This window comes from Pipistrellus kuhlii, unplaced genomic scaffold, assembly GCF_014108245.1.
Source record: "Pipistrellus kuhlii isolate mPipKuh1 unplaced genomic scaffold, mPipKuh1.p scaffold_m20_p_10, whole genome shotgun sequence".
Classification (NCBI taxonomy): Eukaryota; Metazoa; Chordata; class Mammalia; order Chiroptera; family Vespertilionidae; genus Pipistrellus; species Pipistrellus kuhlii.
The window spans coordinates 57,225,996-57,244,774 of NW_023425405.1; the positions used below are offsets into that span (position 1 = coordinate 57,225,996).

At 45.4% G+C, this 18,779-nt stretch overlaps 1 protein-coding gene across 3 annotated transcripts in view; it reads left to right on the forward strand.

Moving 5' to 3' along the window:
- The first annotated feature begins 12,443 nt into the window (after positions 1-12,443).
- Positions 12,444-18,779, forward strand: part of NT5C3A (5'-nucleotidase, cytosolic IIIA) — a 45,653-nt gene continuing 39,317 nt past the window's right edge. The window contains exon 1 of one of the 3 annotated variants that reach the window (XM_036429897.2): positions 12,444-12,648. In XM_036429897.2, the coding sequence (XP_036285790.1) occupies positions 12,511-12,648 (138 nt within the window). In that variant the 5' untranslated portion in view covers positions 12,444-12,510. The remainder of the gene's footprint in view (positions 12,649-18,779) is intronic. The other 2 variants (XM_036429896.2, XM_036429899.2) reach the window with 2 other exon arrangements.

An 18,779-nucleotide genomic window follows, 5' to 3' on the forward strand; every position in this document is an offset into this window, starting at 1 on the left:
CTTTCCTGCAGGCCCGGTCGCCCCCAACTTCCCTCCCTTGCTGGCCTGGTCCCCCTCAACTGCTCTCCCCTGCAGGCCTGGGTCCCTCCCAACTTCCCTTCCCTGTAGGCCCTGGTGCCCCCAACTTCCCTTCCCTGCAGGCCTGGTGACCCCCAACTTCCCTCTTCTACAGGCCTAGTCACCCCCAACTGCTCTTCCCTTCAGACCCGGTTGCTCCCAACTTTTCTCCTGTGCTGGCCTTGTCACCCCCAACTGCCCTCCCTTGCAGGCCATCTTGTGGTGGCCATCTTGTACCCACATGGGGGCAGCCATCTTGTGTGTTGGGGTGACAATTTGCATATTACTTTTATTAGATAGGATTGGAATGACATCAATAATGAAAACATAGTATGCTAATTAGATCAGATGTCCTTCAGGGTATCCTTCCGGATGAAGCCAGGGTTGCAAGGGAAACCAGGGCCCAGGTGCCTACCAGCAGCCACAGGGAAGCCCAGATACCTGCTGGCGGCTGGAGGGAGGGAAGCCAGTGCTGGTAGCCGGGGGAAGGAAGGCCTACTCTTGCATGAATTTCATGCATCAGGCCTATAGTTGTTTAATAAAATTATATAGGTTTCACCCTGGCCTGAAAGCTCAGTTGGTTAGAGTGTCTTCCCAATATATCAAGGTTGCTGGTTCAATCCCCAATCAGAGCACATACAAGAATCAACCAATGAATACATAAATAAGTGGAACAAGTCAATGTCTCTTTCTCTTTCTCCCTATCTTCTTCCCTTCTTCCTTCCCTCTTTAGTCTTTCTAAAAAAAAAAAAAAAAAAAAAAAAAAAAAGTCAATGAAAGTTCTATTGCCTTAGCCGGTTTTGCTCAGTAGAGCTTTGGCCTGCAGACCATAGTGTCCAGGGTCTGATTCTGGTCAAAGGCACAGACCCTTGCCGGCTCCTCCCTGACAGGGGCCCTGGTCTGGGCTGTGGCAAGAGGCAACCAATAGATGTGTTTCCCTTTCATCAGTTTCTGCCTTTCCCTCTCCTCCACTTTCCCTAAAAATCAAAGAAAAAACAACCCCAGGTGAGGATTAACAAAGACAAAGAAAGCTTTGGGGTAGGTAAACACACAGAAGTGCTGGAAGACTTACATGCCTAGAGGGGGGCATGGAAACTCCACACCCTTTCCTCCTACCTTGTCCTATGCATCCCTTTCACGCGTACCAGGATCTGCTTCAGCGAAACCAAACCCGAGGCAAGGGACACTGGGACCTCCAAGTGACAGCCAGTCCGTCAGAAGCACGGGTGATAACCTGGGTATGGTGAGCGGCATCTGAAGGGTGGAGGCAGTCCTGTAGGACTGAGCCCTAGGCCTGTGGGCCGTGAGCTTAGACAACACTGGGTACTCACATGCACATACCCCCCTGCAGACACTGATGGCTCTCCCATCACACCCCACGTGTGCAATGGACTTCCTGCTCTTCCAAATGAGCCCTAATTAACCTTTTTGGCATCTAGCAAACTTAACCTGCACCATCTATTGGAAGGTTGTCCCTACAAATTGACCAAGTGGCTGTCTACATATTTGTATAAAGACTGTTCCTTTAAGACTTCTAAAATTTCCTTCCTAGAAGCAGGCACTGGATGGAAGTCCATGGCACTAGCAGCCACCCTTGGATAGTGCTGTTATCCACAACCTGCTATGTGCTTGGTCTCCGTCTATTAAAATGAGCAAGATAGTCTATTCCTTATCTAAGGGCACCCGGAAATTATTAGCACACACAAATGACCCAAATCTATAGGTTATCAGTGATGTGGCCTTTTTGGGAGAGAAAGAATATGCTCAAGAATCTCAAACATGCAATTCAATTAACTTTTATAACATAAAATTCACTCCAAAGACTTTTGTTTCTGTAATAGCTTTATTAGTTGAAATCAAGACATCACGTTCTTGCCCATCATGATACATTTAGCCCTTCTTTGAGTTGGAACTCAGTAATTGCTTCTTAAAAATGGAATACACTCCCTAGCCAGTGGAAAGTGTTGGTCTATATACTGAAGGGTCCAAGATTCAATTCCAGTCAAGGGCATGTACCTCGGTTTCAGATCAGCCCTGGCTGGGGTGTGTGCGGAGGCAACCAATCCATGTGTCTCTGTCTCTCTCCCTTCCATTCTCTCTAAAAATCAATCGAAAAATTGAGATTACTTGAGAGAGAGGGGGGGGGAATATCAATACCCATTTTTCCTTTCTACCTTTAGGATAAAATGAAGGCTCTTGACATTTTGCCTGAGCTTAGTTACCAGTCTCTCCTTTATGCCACTGCAGGCAGGATGACCTTTACATGGCTATAAAGCAACTGAACCCTGACATCCCAGGACTAGGTATTGGGGGGTATGGCAGGGATACTCAATATCAAGGCTCAGTGTAAAGGAAAACCTGTCCTTAAGATACTAAACTTCCAGTACCCCAAGGTCATAGGCCTCGGTTGTAGGCTTAATTCCCAGCCAGTTGGGAGTCAACCAATCAGTGTTTCTCCCTCCCTATCTTTCCCCCTCCTTTTCACTCTAACAAAATAATAATCCCACATAAACCACAACTTACTATCATTAGCAACATCAGCAATTAAATGTGAAAAACCATAAAAATAACATCCCGCAGAAGAGAAAATCTTTGGCTCCAACCCATTTTGTAACCTAAGGTCTTTATTTTTAAAAAATATATTTTATTGATTTTTTTTTTTTTTTTTTTTTTTACAGAGTTAGAAACGTCGATGAGAGAGAAACATCGACCAGCTGCCTCTTGCACACCCCCTACTGGGTATGTGCCCGCAACCAATGTACATGCCCTTGACCGGAATCGAACCTGGGACATTTCAGCTGCAGACCGACATTCTTACCACTGAGCCAAACCGGTTTCAGCATAACCTAAGGTCTTTAGATATGCTTGTTACCCAGTTAGAATGGTGACAATCTTCATTTGCCCAACAGCAGAGTTAAATCTATTGTACAACCCCCTACCCTAACTATTCAACCCAGCTCTCCATTACCATTACCTCCCAGTCATCATCTGCTGACTCTGTCTCAACTCTAACTTGGAATCCTCTTTGCAAAGAATACAAATATGAGCACCTAAAGCTTAAGTGAAAACTCGATTTTAAAATGGAGTTTAGAATTATCACCCTACCTGGTTTGGCTCAGTGGATAGAGATTCAGCCTGTGGACTCAAGGGTCCCAGGTTCAATTCCGGTCAAGGGCATGTACCTTGGTTGCAGGCACATCCCCAGTGGGGAGAGGGGTGCAGGAGGCAGCTGATTGGTGATGCTATGTTCTGGTAGAGACTTGTCATATATTTCACAGTCCTCTTTTCTGGTTAGGATAGCAGGCTCCTAGTGAGGCCCTCACACTCATCATTCCTCTTGTTGATCTGATTGCTGCAGGGCCAGCAAAGTAGAGAACAGAAATAGCTTCCCCAGGATTCCTCCCGATTAGAACTCAGACCACTAACTTCTTCTTCAAAGACCCATTCTATCTCGTCTTCCCATTCATACTCATCTGAAATGTTCAAAGAAGTAATTTCTTTGGTCAAAGTAGCAACGTCGTTGTTTCCTTTTAAGGATGCAACCGTGGCCTCCTTTAACTTCCTGCTCCCCGACATCTTCCTCGGTCTGGTTGCTGTGCAGTTCGGTGACTCCTCACTTACCAAGGGCATTTGCTCAGGGGAGTTCATCTCTACATCTCCCAACCAAGCTATATCGCAATGGACAGCTTCATGGGTTTTGTTCGACTGTGCCAACTGGGCAGTGGAGGGCCGGCTGCCCTGCTCTCCTACCTCCTTTCTACCCAGGTCCCCACATAGCACTGACTCTTCCCCTGTTCCCTTTCTCCCTCTTGGTGATGACGCAGGGGATCTCCCCAGGTTCGCATGCTCCAACCAGCTCATGTCACACTGAATGGCTTCATTGACCTTGTTATACTGGGCCAACAGGGCAGCAGAGGGCAAGAGCCTCTGGAGGGAGCAGTCCGTCTCTCCTACTTCCTCTTCACACTTTTTCTCCAGGGAGGGGTCTTCGCCCCCATGAGGGTTAGAGAGCACACCCCTGCTTTCACAGGAACTCGGTGAAACCCTATTGTGCCACAACTGCTGAAGTTTAGTCTGAGTCCCTTCCATTCTCATTTTTTCCCCGTGGCCACTGTAGTGCCAGAAATTAGGCCTTTGTTTAGGTGTAGTGGGCAAAAGGGACTGTGGTACGAGGAAGTCCAAATACTCCCTGTGTTCCAATGGCCTTGGAAAATACAGATTTCCACTTCTGAGTCCTAGAAAGAAAACATAGTAATTATTTTGTCTCCTGCAACAGTCACAACATATAGCCAATATGCATCTGAATGGCCACATACAGTTATCAATCAGTAATTAATGGTCCTTAGTTCCTCCCTGGATAATCCAGAATTCAACAAATAAAGGAGCAATGACTCAAACTGTGGGGCCCCTCCCTGAATCCCTCTTCAGGACTCCAGTAGGTATCTGTTCTGACTGGCAGGTCCCCAGGACAGCACATTATCAATATCACTCATAATGATTTTTTTATTTATTTTTATTGAGTTCAGAGAGGAAGGGAAGGAATAGAGAGGTAGAAACAATGATGAGAGAGAATCATTGATCGGCTGCCTCCTGCATGCCCTACACTGGTGATTGAGTCCTCAACCTGGGCATGTGCCTTGACTGGGAATTGAACGGTGACCTCCTATTCACAGGTTAATGCCCAATCACTGAGCCACACCGGCCAGGCCATAATGACTTTTTTAAAGAGACCAAGCCCACACTAAGCACAAATTCAGGACGGTCCTGGCTACAAAATAATACAAAATAAAGATTTTTTTTAAAAAAAGTTCTTTAGATTTCACAACCTTATTAGATCTTCTTATTCATTCACATACACCTTCCCCCACTTCCACTCTTCAGGGCAATTGTGTCAGTAACACCATAAACACATTCTTGGGAAAGGAAAGACAGGCTTATATATTGACAAATGAAGTGAAGAGAAAACTTCTAGTATATAAATGAATAAACAGTTATGTTCAAATCAGTGTTCATGAGGCAATTTAGTCAATATTATGGGGCTCATCTTACGAACTCAATTTGTAACGTACCTGGCATATTTTTTATTTATGTAAGCATTTGGGCTTTTTCCTTTATTGGAAGGGGGGAAAAGCTTTCCCTCTTCTGTTACAAAAGACTTCATGTCCTCTCCAGATTTTCACATGAATAAGTAGTAACCTTCCTAACCTATCTCCCAGTCTATACTCCATACCACTGCTAAAACAGTGCTTCTGGTCCACTCCCTCCAGTTACAGTATTTGAATGTCTTTTCACAGCCTAAGCTCCTCACCTCATTATCTGGTGTCTCACTGTAGCTCCTCATTACTCCCCACAAACAGCACAGACTCCAGCCATATATGGACTCCTCCACTACACCAACTTCTCTTCCCTTTCCTGGGACCCTTCTCCACTCCCCTCCAATTGCTACCAAAATATATGCACCAGGAGGTCACAGTTCAACTTTCAGTCAGGGCACACGCAGGGGTTGAAGAGTTGATTCCCAGTGTGAGGCATGCAAGAGGTAGCTGATCAATTATTTTCTCTCATCATTGATGTTTCTATCTCTCTCCCCCTTCCTCTCTGAAATCATTAAAAAATATATTTTAAGTCATTTTCATTTATTTTCTTTGTTTGTGTGTGTTTTTTAATCTTCATCAGATGGATTTTTAGAGAGAGAGAGAAAGACCAAGAGAAGCTCTGATGTGAGAGAAGCATAAGGATAGGTTATCTCCTGCACACGCCCAATCAGAGCCCGGGGCCAGGGAGGAGACTGTAACCAAGGTACATGCCCTTGACTGAAATCAAGCCAGGGACCCTTCAGACTCTCTATTCACTGAGCCAAGCCAGTTAGGGCAATAAAAAAACACATATATTTTTTAAAGATAATAAAGACAGTGGGAGAAGATGTATTTTATTTTAAAGCAAGAAAAGTCTCCAGGGACAAAAAGGGGCATTACCTAAAAGTCAATTGTTCGCTGAGACATAACAATCCCTTGTATGCCTTTAACAGAGGGTGAAACTACAGGAGTGGGGGCAGGCTAGAAGGGTCAATGGGGGAAGAAAAGGGGACATAAAAATTACAAATATCAGAAATGAGACTAAATAGCTGCCAGAACCATGGGCATTTATCTTACTATTGACACAATTTTCAAAATCTAGATAAAAATGGACCAATTCCTTAAAAGACAGTATTTGCCAACACCCAACTGGAAATGGACTGAGTAGGTCTATTTTTATTAAAGAACTTGAATAATAACCTTCAAAAAAGTCAAAAATAGATCAATGGAAAAACACAGAGAATCCACAAATAGACCACATCAACATAGTCAACTGGTCTTTAACTAAGTAGCAAAGGAAATACAAATTGTTTTCCTCACACAACTAGTTCCTCTGCACAATCAAAATAGCATTTCAACATCCCTATCAGTTAGGGAGCTCCAGAAAGAGCCAAGGGAACATTTATATATAGAAAGAAACTTTTCTTTAAGGAATTAGCTCATAGGAAGATGCAAGTTCAAAATCCGACAGGTAGCAGCCGGCCACACCAGCGACATAGCTGGCGTCCATATACTGACACAATTCCTCCTTGCTTGGACTGCAACTTTGAAAATGCCATCAACAGCTCCTACTACCAGTGAAGTGTAGTCACTGATAAACTCAATTGCCCTCCTGATCACACCTAGTTTTGGGGAAGAAATGAGTTGTGTACACAACATGCTTCATCTACAGAAGGGGACAAATTAAGGGGAAGGCCCCAGAAATACTCTTTGCTACTGCAGATAAGAGAATCACTCATTCCTACTCAGTTCAGCCCCACCTGGCCCGCCCTCCATACCTCCATACAGCTCTCCTTAAACCCCACTTATCTCTAATTGGTTTTTGTGGTGGTGTTGTTTTAGAGGAGAATGGAGAGGAAGAGAAATCACTATGAGAGCCTTCCATCATGCCCAGACCAGGGATCAAACTGCAACCTGGGTATGTGCTCTGACCAGGAATCAAACCCAGGACTCTTCAGGGCACAGGATGATGCCCCAACCAACTGAGCAACACCGGCCTGGGCAAACCGCCTTCCCTTTAAACTAGGGGTGTCGAACTCAATCAGAGAAGGGGCCAAAATCTAAAATCCAGCCTAAATCGCGGGCCGAATGGTTTACTGAACAGTCATAAACTGTCATTGTGATGGAAACGCAGCGGAGTGCAGTGATGACAGCGCGGTGCGGGCCACATTGCAAGGCCTGGCGGGACGGCCCGCGGGCCTTGTGTTTGACACATGTGCTTTAAACCACTTACTTATTCTCCCCAGGGTATTTTTTTCACTTCAGTGTGAAAGATTTTACAATTTGCAGGCCTTTTTGAAACAATTATGGGAGCTCTGGGGTAACTCTTCCAGCCAGACTGGTCTCAGAACATGAGGTTTTGGTTGGACTACTGTATGTCCCCAGGCAACTCACTGACTGTCCTGGCCTCCCTCCCCTTATTTGTGAAGCAAGGACAGCAATACCTAGCTCATGAGGTTGTTGAGAGGTGGCATGAGAGAATCAGAGTACCTGGCATAATGCTAGATTCACGTTTTACCTATTAATGTGAACTTCTGAGCTGCCACAAGGGAGAAGAAAAGTTTATAAAAACCTTCGGGCATTGGAGACACCAGAAAACCTTCAGGCTTTGGTTGAGCAGGGTGTCCGACCCCAGTGGACTTCTATGCAGATTCCTTACCTGCCCCAGGAACAGTGAGTGGATTACGGGTATAATTCTGGCCCCAGCACTTTGGGCCAGGCTGCCGAGCCTCCCCATCCAGGAAATAAAAGGGTGTGGGTTTGTTTTCCTCAGAATGCCTCTTTTCTTCTGAAGAGTTCATCTTCTAGGCTGAAAAACAAAAACAAAAACAGATGTTCGCATTTAGGAAAGGACAATGCTATGAAAGTAGAGAAGTCATCCTAGCCCTAACCCGTTTGGCTCAGTGGCTAGAGCTTCGGCCTGTGGACTCAAAGGTCCCAGGTTCGATTGCAGTCAAGGGCATGTACCGTGGTTGCAGGCACATACTGACTAGGGGATGTGCAGGAGGCAGCTGATCAGTGTTTCTCTCTCGTTGATGTTTCTCACTCTATCCCTCTCCCTTCCTCTCTGTAAAAAGTCAATTAAAAAAAAAAAAAAGTCATCCTAGTTCTCCTTCTTAATTCAGGGTTGCACTGCACTTGGGACCCCAGGTTGCGTCCAGAAAGCCTAGGTTCCCTGGGGGAGGAGGAGGCAGAGAACCCAGGGCCGGCCCAGAATGCAGAGGCTCAGGCCTGGCTTGCACTCTCCTTGTCTTCAGGCCCTTCCCACGTGCGCAGCCTCCCCGGGCCAGCCCTTCTTCAGTTTAGGGGTAAACCCCAGGGCTCAGCGTCTTCTTAGCCAGGGCTCCACTAACGCCAAAGACACAGACACCCCTTCCCTGCAAGCCAGTGCTTCCCCGCCCGCCTCACACCCTCCGCAAGGCCCCTGCTCAGGCCTCTGCACGCCTGTCCCACCGATCTGCTCTATTCTGAAGCCTGGGCGCCCGCCTCCCTCTGGCCTACCTTCCACTACCAGGAATGTGTGCTGTGTGTGTGGCGCCCTCCCCCGTCCTTATAAGCGCCACACGGAGGCACGTGCTGCGTGGTGCGCAGGCGCTGCCCTTCCCGGCGCATGCGCCCTGGGCAAGGACACCCCTCCCCCTGGTCCAGTGGCTCTGCCGGAAAAAAGGAACAGAGCAGCTCTGCACCAGCCCCAGGGGCCAGCTCAGCCCTTTCCTCTGGGCCCACCTTTTGGGTGTAGAGCCCTGGTGTTGGCTCCTTCCCAGAACCAGACAGTTCCTTGTCCCCCTCACAGTTCTTCTTCTTCTTTTTTTTTTTATAATATATTTTATTGATTTTTTACAGAGAGGAAGGGAGAGGGACAGAAAGCTAGAAACATCGATCAGCAGCCTCCTGCACACCCCCTACCAGGGATGTGCCCACAACCAATGTACATGCCCTTGACCGGAATTGAACCTGGGACCCTTCAGTCTGCAGACCGATGCTCTATCCACTGAGCCAAACCGGTTTCGGCCCCCTCACAGTTCTTAACTCTCCCTTCCATTTGTGCTTTGTGTTGTGTGTGTGGTTTTTTCCCATATATATATATATATAATTTATTTCAGAGAGGGAGAGGGAGGAGTCAGAAACAGCAATGGTGAGAGCGAATCATTGATCGGCTGCCTCCTACAGGCCCCCTATTGGGGATGAGCTCACAACCTAGATTCCCAGGGGGAAGACCTTGAACGTGGCTGATAAGTCAGACTAATGCAAGTAGCCCCAAGGAGCTACAAATGGGTCTTGACCCAGTTTCCATAGAACACTCAGTGGTTTCCAGGGGAGATTAGGTGTGAGGGTAAGGCAGGACAGAAAGAAGCTAAGGAGATGCCTTGACAAGTGGAATAAGGAAAACTGAGGCAATATGATTAGACAAGGCCAAACAATCTGAGCAATTTACAGCCAGCTAATGAATGACAAGGTTTTATCTTTCCTAACCATGGACACTAACCAGAGGGAGGTGTGCAGGAGGCAGCTGACAGATGTTTCTCTCTGATCGATGTTTCTAACTCTCTATCCCTCTCCCTTTCTCTCTGTAAAAAAAAATCAATCTATATATATATATATATATATATATATATATAGCTATCCCTCTCCCTTCCTCTCTGTAGGAATATATATATATATTTTAATTAGTATTTATTTATTTATTTATTTATTTATTTATTTTACAGAGAGGAAGGGAGAGGGATAGAGAGCTAGAAACGTTGATGAGAGAGAAACATCGACCAGCTGCCTCCTGCACATTTCCTACCGGGGATGTGCCCACAACCGATGTACATGCCCTTGACTGGAATTGAACCTGGGACCTTTCAGTCCGCAGACTGACACTCTATCCACTGAGCCAACCCAGTTTCGGCAATAAAATATATTTTTAAAAAATACAAAAAGGGCATTCGTGCATCAGTTAATGCCAGACTTGCTTTCTTACAGAAACATGGTCAGGTGGGCCTGTCCCACCTATCTAAGCACCCCCTTTCCATAAATTTTCCTCTCACTCACAGCGTTGGAGGGGTCGCCCCAAGGAACGTCCTGCATCCCCTCTGTCACCCCCAAAGATAAGAGAACTTCACATCAACCCCATGGGAGGGAGAAAACAGGTGAGAGGGAGTCCTGCGCTCACAGAGAGGACATGATGAAAAGGTGGCCATTGGGAGGCAGTAGCCACAGGAAGTGTCGGCAGCAGGGACACCTCCTCACTCCAGCCACCTGTGCCTTGTTGCCATAGCACTTTCGTAAACATTGTGATATAAAACACAGAAGGACAAAATTCACCACGCTAACCGTTTTTTTTTTTTAAATGTACTGTACAGCCAAATCCAGTTTAGCTTAGTGTATAGAGCAAAGGGTCCCGGGTTCAATTCCGGTCAAGGGCACGTGCCTTGGTTGTGGGCACATCCCCAGTGGGAGGTGTCCGGAGGTGGCTGATCAATGTTTCTCTCTCATCATTGTTTTTAACTCTCTATCTCCCTTCCTCTCTGTAAAAAATCAATAAAATATATTTTTAAAAAATAAAATAAAATAAATGTACTGTACAGTTAACCATACGCCCGTGGTTATGCAGCTGCCCTCTGGAACTTTTCACCTTGTGAAACTCAAACTCAGTATGTGGAGTTGAACAGCTCCGCCCTTCCCTCTCCCCAGGCCCTCAGCCACCAGGCTACTTTCTGTCTAGAGTAGTGTGACTGCCTCATGTAGGTGTAATAATGCGGGACATACTTGTCTTTTTGTGACTGGCTTATTATTCTTAGTAATGTCCTCAAGGTAGAACCTTGCAGAATATCCTCCTTTTTAAAGGCAGATGGTCTTCCTTTTGAATTGGGTGTCACGTATTCCTTATTCATCCACCTGAGCAGGGGCATCTGCTGTCCTGAATGGGCCGCAGTGGGCACAGGAGTGCTGGTAGCTGAGCACCCGGAGCTGGAATCGCTGGACCCATGGCAGCTCTACTTTTAATAATCGGAGGACCATCCAGTTTCCCACAGCGGCTGCACCAATTCACATTTTTACGAACGTGCATGAGGTCTCCCCACCAGCACATTAGCGCTTTCTTTTCTGTTATTGTTGCTTTTTCATAAAGGTCATCCTAACTGTGTGAAGTGACGTCTCCATGTGGTTTTGATTTGCATTTCCTGATGATGTTGAGCATGTTTCCAGAAGCTTGTTGGCCAATTGTTTAGCTGAGCCTTTGGCCTATTTTTTAATTGGGTTTGCTTAAACAGAAATGAAATTTGGAGATGAGATTTCATCGTTTTAATTTGTACTCCTGCCGTAAAGGTAAGGAACTGTGAAGAAAAAGAGCCACATGCTAACCTGACAAGCTCAGGGGAGGCCTATGTGGCAGTTTTGCACACTCAGAGACTTAAAATAACCACAAAAGGTGGTTTGAAAATTAAATATCTAACTACAGACAGGTCATAGTGGGTAGTCATGTCCAAGGCCGATATTTCACCTGACAAAGGTCAACTTAGATCTTCTTTACCGAGCCCATTTGTCTTCTGTGAGATGTCTGGGTAACTTGTAACTTCCCTTTTTCTGGAGCCCCTGAGACACAACCAAATGTGGTGGGCGCTAGGATAGATGCCTCAAATTCCTTCCTTACCATGTTAATTATTCCTGCACTCACCTAAGTACGAGTCCATCATTTTACTTTTTATCCAATCCCAGGGGTTTCCCAAAGCTTTGCTTTCTCCCTCCTCTCTACTCCATCACCAATGAATTTCATGTAACCCTATGTCCCTCCCTTGATTGCACACAAAAATTCTTTACAGGTTTCAATGGTTTTGTTTTTTTCGTTAACAGAACCCTTATCAGATGCGTGATTTGAAAATACTTCCTCACATACCCTTGGTCCCCTTTTTGCACTCAGCCGAACTGCGCGGTAGCGTTGGCGGTAACCGCGCGGCCTTCTGGGGATTGTAGTCCAGACCCAGGAGGCTGGACGTCGTGGAACTATTTTTTTTTTTAATTAATGGACCAAGGTTGGAATCGGATTCCTATTGGGTGGGGCTAGAATGAACCCCAGCCCAGCATGGCCCTCATTAGCAGAGACAGATAATTAATACAATTCTCTTTTCAGTGCTCGGAAACCACCCGGACCTTGGCTGGGATAGGCCCACCTTCCGCCTCGGCCTCCGACGCAGGCCACGCCCTCCCGCCTTTAGCCTGTCCCCTCCACTAGGCGTTAGCCCCGCCCCCGCCACAAAGCCACGCCCCCTCGGAGCTCGGGGGCGGGGCTTGCTGCGGGGGCGGGGCGTCCTGGCCTTTCCAGCCCGCGCCTCTAAGGCCGCCGGCGGCCCTGAGCCCGGTTCTTTTCCGTTCGGGAGGCGCGCAGGGACCTGTCATGGACCGGGCGGCCGTGGCGAGGATGGGCGCGGTGGCGAGCGCCAGCGTGTGCGCCCTGGTGGCGGGAGTGGTGCTGGCCCAGTACATATTCACCTTGAAGAGGAAGACGGGGCGGAAGACCAAGATCATCGAGATGGTGAGTGCGGGTGCCCGGCGCGCGGGAGAGCCGGGGAGGGGACCCGCGGGGCCCGCGGGCTGGAATGCCAGGGGCGCCCCGGGGACCCGTTCGGGACCCCCGATGGCGGCACTCGGGGGGCCTTGGTTGTCTCCCTTTGAAACAGAAAGGCAGCGAATAGGTGATAAGGAAACGAGCTCTACCTCCTGCTGCAAAGTCCGTTTCTATAGAGACAAACCGAACCTCTGCCCGGGTTTCTCCCTCCTTCCCGCACCCCCTGCAAACCCTGGCCGCCAACCCAGGTCTAGCAGAGGGGCTGTTTCTGCACCCTGGCTGGGATGGGTTCGATCCGGGATAGGTGTACCTGCTCCGTGGTTAAAAGAATGCCACTCATCCAGTTGGGAGTTCCGAGCTGTTTATTTTGTATTCGAATGTTATTTATTTCTTCTTGTCTCAAACCGCCAAGAAGTATCTTTGTGTTCATTGTAACCCCAAACCTTTTGCATAACATTTTAGAAGTTTATTTACAGTTTTATTGTAGTAGAATGTTTTGGGAATTCTATCTGAGGAACATTATAAGGAGTGTTTGCAACAAAGTCAGAGGGTTTTTTGTGTTGTTGTTTTTTAATTAGAGTTCATTAATCAAGACAGGTAACCCACTGAGTTGCATTCCAATGTACTTTCTGGAGTATATACTCCGGGTATATTCCAGGTGAACATCTGGAGTCAAATATTTGTGACAAATCAGTTGACAGCCTACGATTCGACTAAATACTAATCATTTTAGGTTCATGTGCTACTTAGAATATTTCAGCCTCAGTGATACAATCTGATGGGTCAGGTAAACTGTTTGGTTGCTTTTGGCCGCAGGTTGAGTACAGAAATACTTTCCATTACTAAGAGTAAAAAAAAAAATGTTTTTTAAATTAACTCCTTCATGTCTCATATGTCAATTATATTTCTAAGTTTTGTTTATTGTTAGCATTCAGTTATTCTTGGGTTATTCTCTTCTCCACGTGTATACCCACAGCAGAAAGTTTTTATCTTAGACATTTCATTTTGTTGACAGTGCTGTCCAGTGGAGAGAACTTTGGTGGTTTCCTTTTGTCCCAGGCCAAGAATGTATTCACGAGTATCTTTATGTGACCCATCAAACTAAATTTTATGTTAGGAAAATTTATAATACACATGTGCAAACTGATTGTCATACCTTCTGGTGTGAGGTTCTGTGTGTAGAACTGTGGGTTCATCTGTTACATCACTTCTCTGAACCAAAAGAGCTAACAATGAACGCCCTTGCACAATCCCACAGCGAAACCATCGTGAACAGTTTGCCACCGTTGTGAAGGGAGAGCCCAGACAATCTTCCCATATGCATCTGTAGACACACTATTACATTCACATTGTGATGTATGGGCTGACTGCTCATAGCTATTAAAAGGCCAGAAGTCAAAAGAACTTGGTGTGTTTAACTTGTAATTTTACTTCTTCCAATGGGATGAGCATTTGTTTGGGAATCGGAAGACCTAGATTCAAATCCTGGTTTTATCTCTTGGTAATAGATGTGTTTTAGGGGGCACGCTCGGCCCACCTCACCCTCAACAACGCCCACCTTAGAGAATCTGAACAGACCCACGGATGTCCAGGGGATGTAGTCGGAACTGGTCCCAGGTAATGGACCCAGCAGTAACTACCTGCCCACAGTGGGCCTGTCCACCGCTGACGAGGTGAACAAGTGACGTCTGGCACTGGGTTTGGCAGGATGTGCTGCTTGGAGGATTTTTACTAAGAGACACAGGGGGTTGCTAGTGGGCTGCACACTCACCCTGCTGCTGAAATGCTGTGTGAGGCACCACACAGAAGGGAAGTCAGCCACATGCCAGAGAGCTTCAGAGATAAGAGGGGCCCTTTCCTGATGTTGCTGTTTCTTTTCCTTCAAGCCTGTTTGTTTGTTTATAATATTTTATCATTTAAAGTGTTACAAATAGTCGTACATATGTCTCCTTTATCCCCCCATTGACTCCTCCCACTCCCCTACCCCCCATCACCGGCCTTTCCTACATGCCCCTGCACAATTACTCATCATTCTGTGTGTCCCTAAGGCCGTGTAGCAGCCAGCCTCACCTATGAATGGAGCTAGTTTGGGTAGATTTCTCTTCCTTGCAGCCCAAATCTATTTAAGATGACTAATTCACTTGCCGTGGTCAATACACTTTATTTATTTATTTTTAAAAAAATATATTTCATTAATTTTTTTACAGAGAGAAAGGGAGAAGGATAGAGTTAGAAACATTGATGAGAGAGAAACATCGATCAGCTGCCTCCTCCCCACTGGGGATGTGCCCATAACCAAGGTACATGCCCTTGACCGGAATTGAACGTGGGACCCTTGAGTCCTCAGGCCAATGCTCTATCCACTGAGCCAAACCAGTTAGGGCACACTTTATTTTTAAATAAACATTTTATTTTGGAAAAATTTTAAATTTATGGAATAATTGAGCAGGTAAGTAGAGTCTTCTTATACTGCACAGCCAGTGTCCCCTGTTACTAACATTAGTATGGGGCATTTGTTAAAATTAATTATTATTCTTTTTTTTTTTTAGGAATCCCCTCCCCCCTTATTTATACATTTTAAATATCCATGCTTTGTTCAGATTTTCTTTGATTTTTGCCTAATGTCCTCTGCCCCAAGATTCCATTCAGAATACCCCATTACATTCTGTCATCATTCTCCCTATCCCTTCCTGGCTGGGACAGCTTCTCAGATTTTCCTTGTGTGGTTTTCTGTTTGTTTGGTTTTTTATATATCCATGACACTATGAGAAATATGTATATATATTTGGAGTTTGTCCCACGTCCACGTTGCTGGCACACAGCCCATAAAACAGTCGGACTCTGGGCAAGTGTTAGGACTATCTCTTGTATGCTAATGAGATGGACTCTGCCATCTGGTGGCCCCAAGATGTGCGATGTGGGCTGGTGGTACCCAGAAAGATCGAGGCGTGATTCCAGGATGGAATTTGCAGTCCCCCCTCACCCCTGTGTAGAGGGGAAGGGACTGGGGTTTAATCTCTGGCCAGCGAATTAATCCATCTTGCCTGCACAACAGAGCCGCCATACAAACCCCTCAGGGAGAGCTGTCAGGTTGGCGGGTGCCTCCCGGTGCTGGGGGGCGGCGTGCTTGGAGGGCATGGAGCTCTCCACCCCTTCTCCCACAGCTGGCCCCGTGCTTCCCTCCCATGTGGCTCTGACTTGTATCCTTAGTAAACCCGTCACCATCAGTAAAGCACTCCCCCGAGTTCGGTGCCAATTGTGGGAGCCCTCGAATTTTTACCCAGTTAATCAGACCTACGGGTGGGCAACCTGGGGCTTGCCCCCGGGCATCTAAAGCCGGGGTCAGATTTGTGGGACTGAGCCCCTCACTCACTATAAATAGTGTTGGAATTGAATTGGTTGGTGTGAAGAAAACCCCCCCACATTTGGTGCCAGTGTTGTGTGTGAAAACAGCAATAACAGAATAAAATAAAATAAATAAAATAAAATAAAATAAATAAAATAAAATAAAATAAAATAAATAAAATAAAAAAATAATAAAATAAAATACAGCTCAGTGCCAAGCATGGTAACTTGACTAAATAGTAGCTGTAACTATTAGCACTGAGCATCAGCCCCTCCAAAATCATTTTTCCTTACGGACACTAGTGGGGCATAATTTTATCCACTGGTCTTATTTACTTTTACTTTTCTCTCTCCTACGCTTTCATTGTCAAAATTACTCTTTCCAGCCCAGCCAGTATGGCTCAATGGTTGAGCATCTATTATACTTAAGAACCCAGGAGGTCACGGTTCGATTCCCGGTCAGGGCACATGTCCGGGTTGTCGGCCTGATGCCTAGTAGGTGGCGTGCAGGAGGCATCCAATAGGTGATTCTTTCTCATCACTGATATTTCTATTTCTCCCTCTTCCTTCCTCTCTGAATTCAATAAAAATACTAGTGTAATTTAAAAACAAAATTAAATTAAAAAAACTACTCTTTATTGTAATTATCCCCAGTAAGGATGACTGCAGAGTTTGTAAACTGGACTAAAAAGGTTCAGGTTGCCAAACATGTGTACAGAAGTTTATACATATAGAGGTGAATTTTGCACAAACGTGACTGGTTTCGGGGATGAATTAGGATATAATGGTGAGCCTGGATTCCTTTCTCCCTCCGGTCTCTCTGGGAGTCGTGCAGCATTGAGGCCTCCCTCGTATCTGTTGACCATCACACCTCAGTTGTAACTCACCATTCCAGTCAAGCTTGCCTACTCAGATCCGACCAGTTCTCTCCCGGTCCCTCCCCCCCTCCCATCAGACCGGGCAGCCAGGTATGGCTAGTCTCCCCATAAAAACAAAGGTTCTGGAACAGCCGAAACCGGTTTGGCTCAGTGGATAGAGCGTTGGCCTGCGGACTGAAAGGTCCCAGGTTCGATTCCGGTCAAGGGCATGTACGTTGGTTGAGGCATATCCCCGGTAGGGGGTGTGCAAGAGGCAGCTGGTCGATGTTTCTCTCTCATCGACGTTTCTAGTTCTCTATCCCTCTCTCCTCCTCTCTGTAAAAAATCAATAAAATATATTTTTTAAAAAACAAAACACAAAGGTTCTGGAACAAAGGCAGAGTGCTGTCTGGAATTTCCTCCCGTCGGGCAGAGAAACCCACTTCCACACAGATCTTAGTCTGTGAAGGATGAGGCTCTGAGGCCGGGAACTGTAATCAACATTTCCATATTGAATGATGTGTGACAACTTTAGTGTTTATACTTGGTTGATTTTTTTTTATTGAAAGTAAAGCAATGGAAGCAATGTGGACAATGCTTCCATGTTTTATAGTCTACAGATAGCATTTATCTACTTTCGAATTAATTTAGCCCAAATATAAGAGCATTAACAATAATAACACTTTCAGGAAATAGTAATAACTGCAAGTTTTCTTCATGAAAGAAAGACCCTGTACTTGAAACGGAGTAAAAATAAGTGTTAGTGATTAAAGAGACTGGTGTACAAAATTAAGTACTAAGTGAGGCTTCTAGAGAAGACAGTTATGGGAGGATCTTTACACCATTAAAAATGTGTTTGGGTCCTGGCTGGTGTGGCTCAGTGGTAGTGTACCAGCCCTGGAAGTGAAGGGCCATGGGTTTGATTCTTGGTCAAGGGCACCAGCCTGGATTGCAGGTTCATTCCACAACTCCACAATCAATGTGTCTTTCTCTCTCACATAGATGTTTCTCTCTCTCTACCCTTCCCTCTATTTTCTAAGGATCAAAGGAGAAAATTACTCAGGTGAGGATTAAAAAAATAATAATAATAAAATAATGTTGAAGAAATTATTTTAAGATGGAAAACATTTATTTTTTAAATGTATGTGTATAAATATGTTTATGTACACATACGATGTTTGTATGAACTCTTTAGTCTTTTTGGATTATGGCAGTAGAAGTCTTGAAAGGGTTTTTACTAGTTATTTGTGATGAACAAATGATATCTTTCCTGTCCTACATTTATCATTTATCTCCACAGAGCTGGACTTTTGTACAGTTTCAAGAATCTCAGTTTCGGCCCTGGCTGGTTTAGTTCAGTGGATAGAGCACTGGCCTGTGGACCAAAGGGTCCCGGGTTCGATTCCTGTGAAGGGCATGTACCTAGGTTGCAGGCTCCTCCCTTGCCTGGGCCCTGGATATTCCTCTCTGTCTTTCCTTCTCTCTTCCACTCTCTCTAAAAATCAATGGGAAAATGTCCTCGGGTGAGGATTAAAGAAATTTAAAAAACAAAAAACTATACCTGTTTAAAAAAATAATAATTTTAGTTTTTACCACTTTCTTTAGTCATTATTCTTGTTAGATAGGTTATACAAAAGTGGATTTTATTAAATTTTGCACTAGACTATCCAAATGTACTTTGACCTCTCAGTAAAATAACTTAAAATTTGGTGTTCCATTGTATTTATTCCAGAGACTAATCTGGAAAATTTAGTGTCATATAGGACAGAAAATGTAATGCCCTTCAGATAGCAACAGCAAATTTACCAAGTTTCCTGTCATTTAAAATTCCATATACTTAATTTGTGCTTTTGAAGTTGTTTTAGAAAGCTGAGAATTTTTTCTATAATCCAAGAT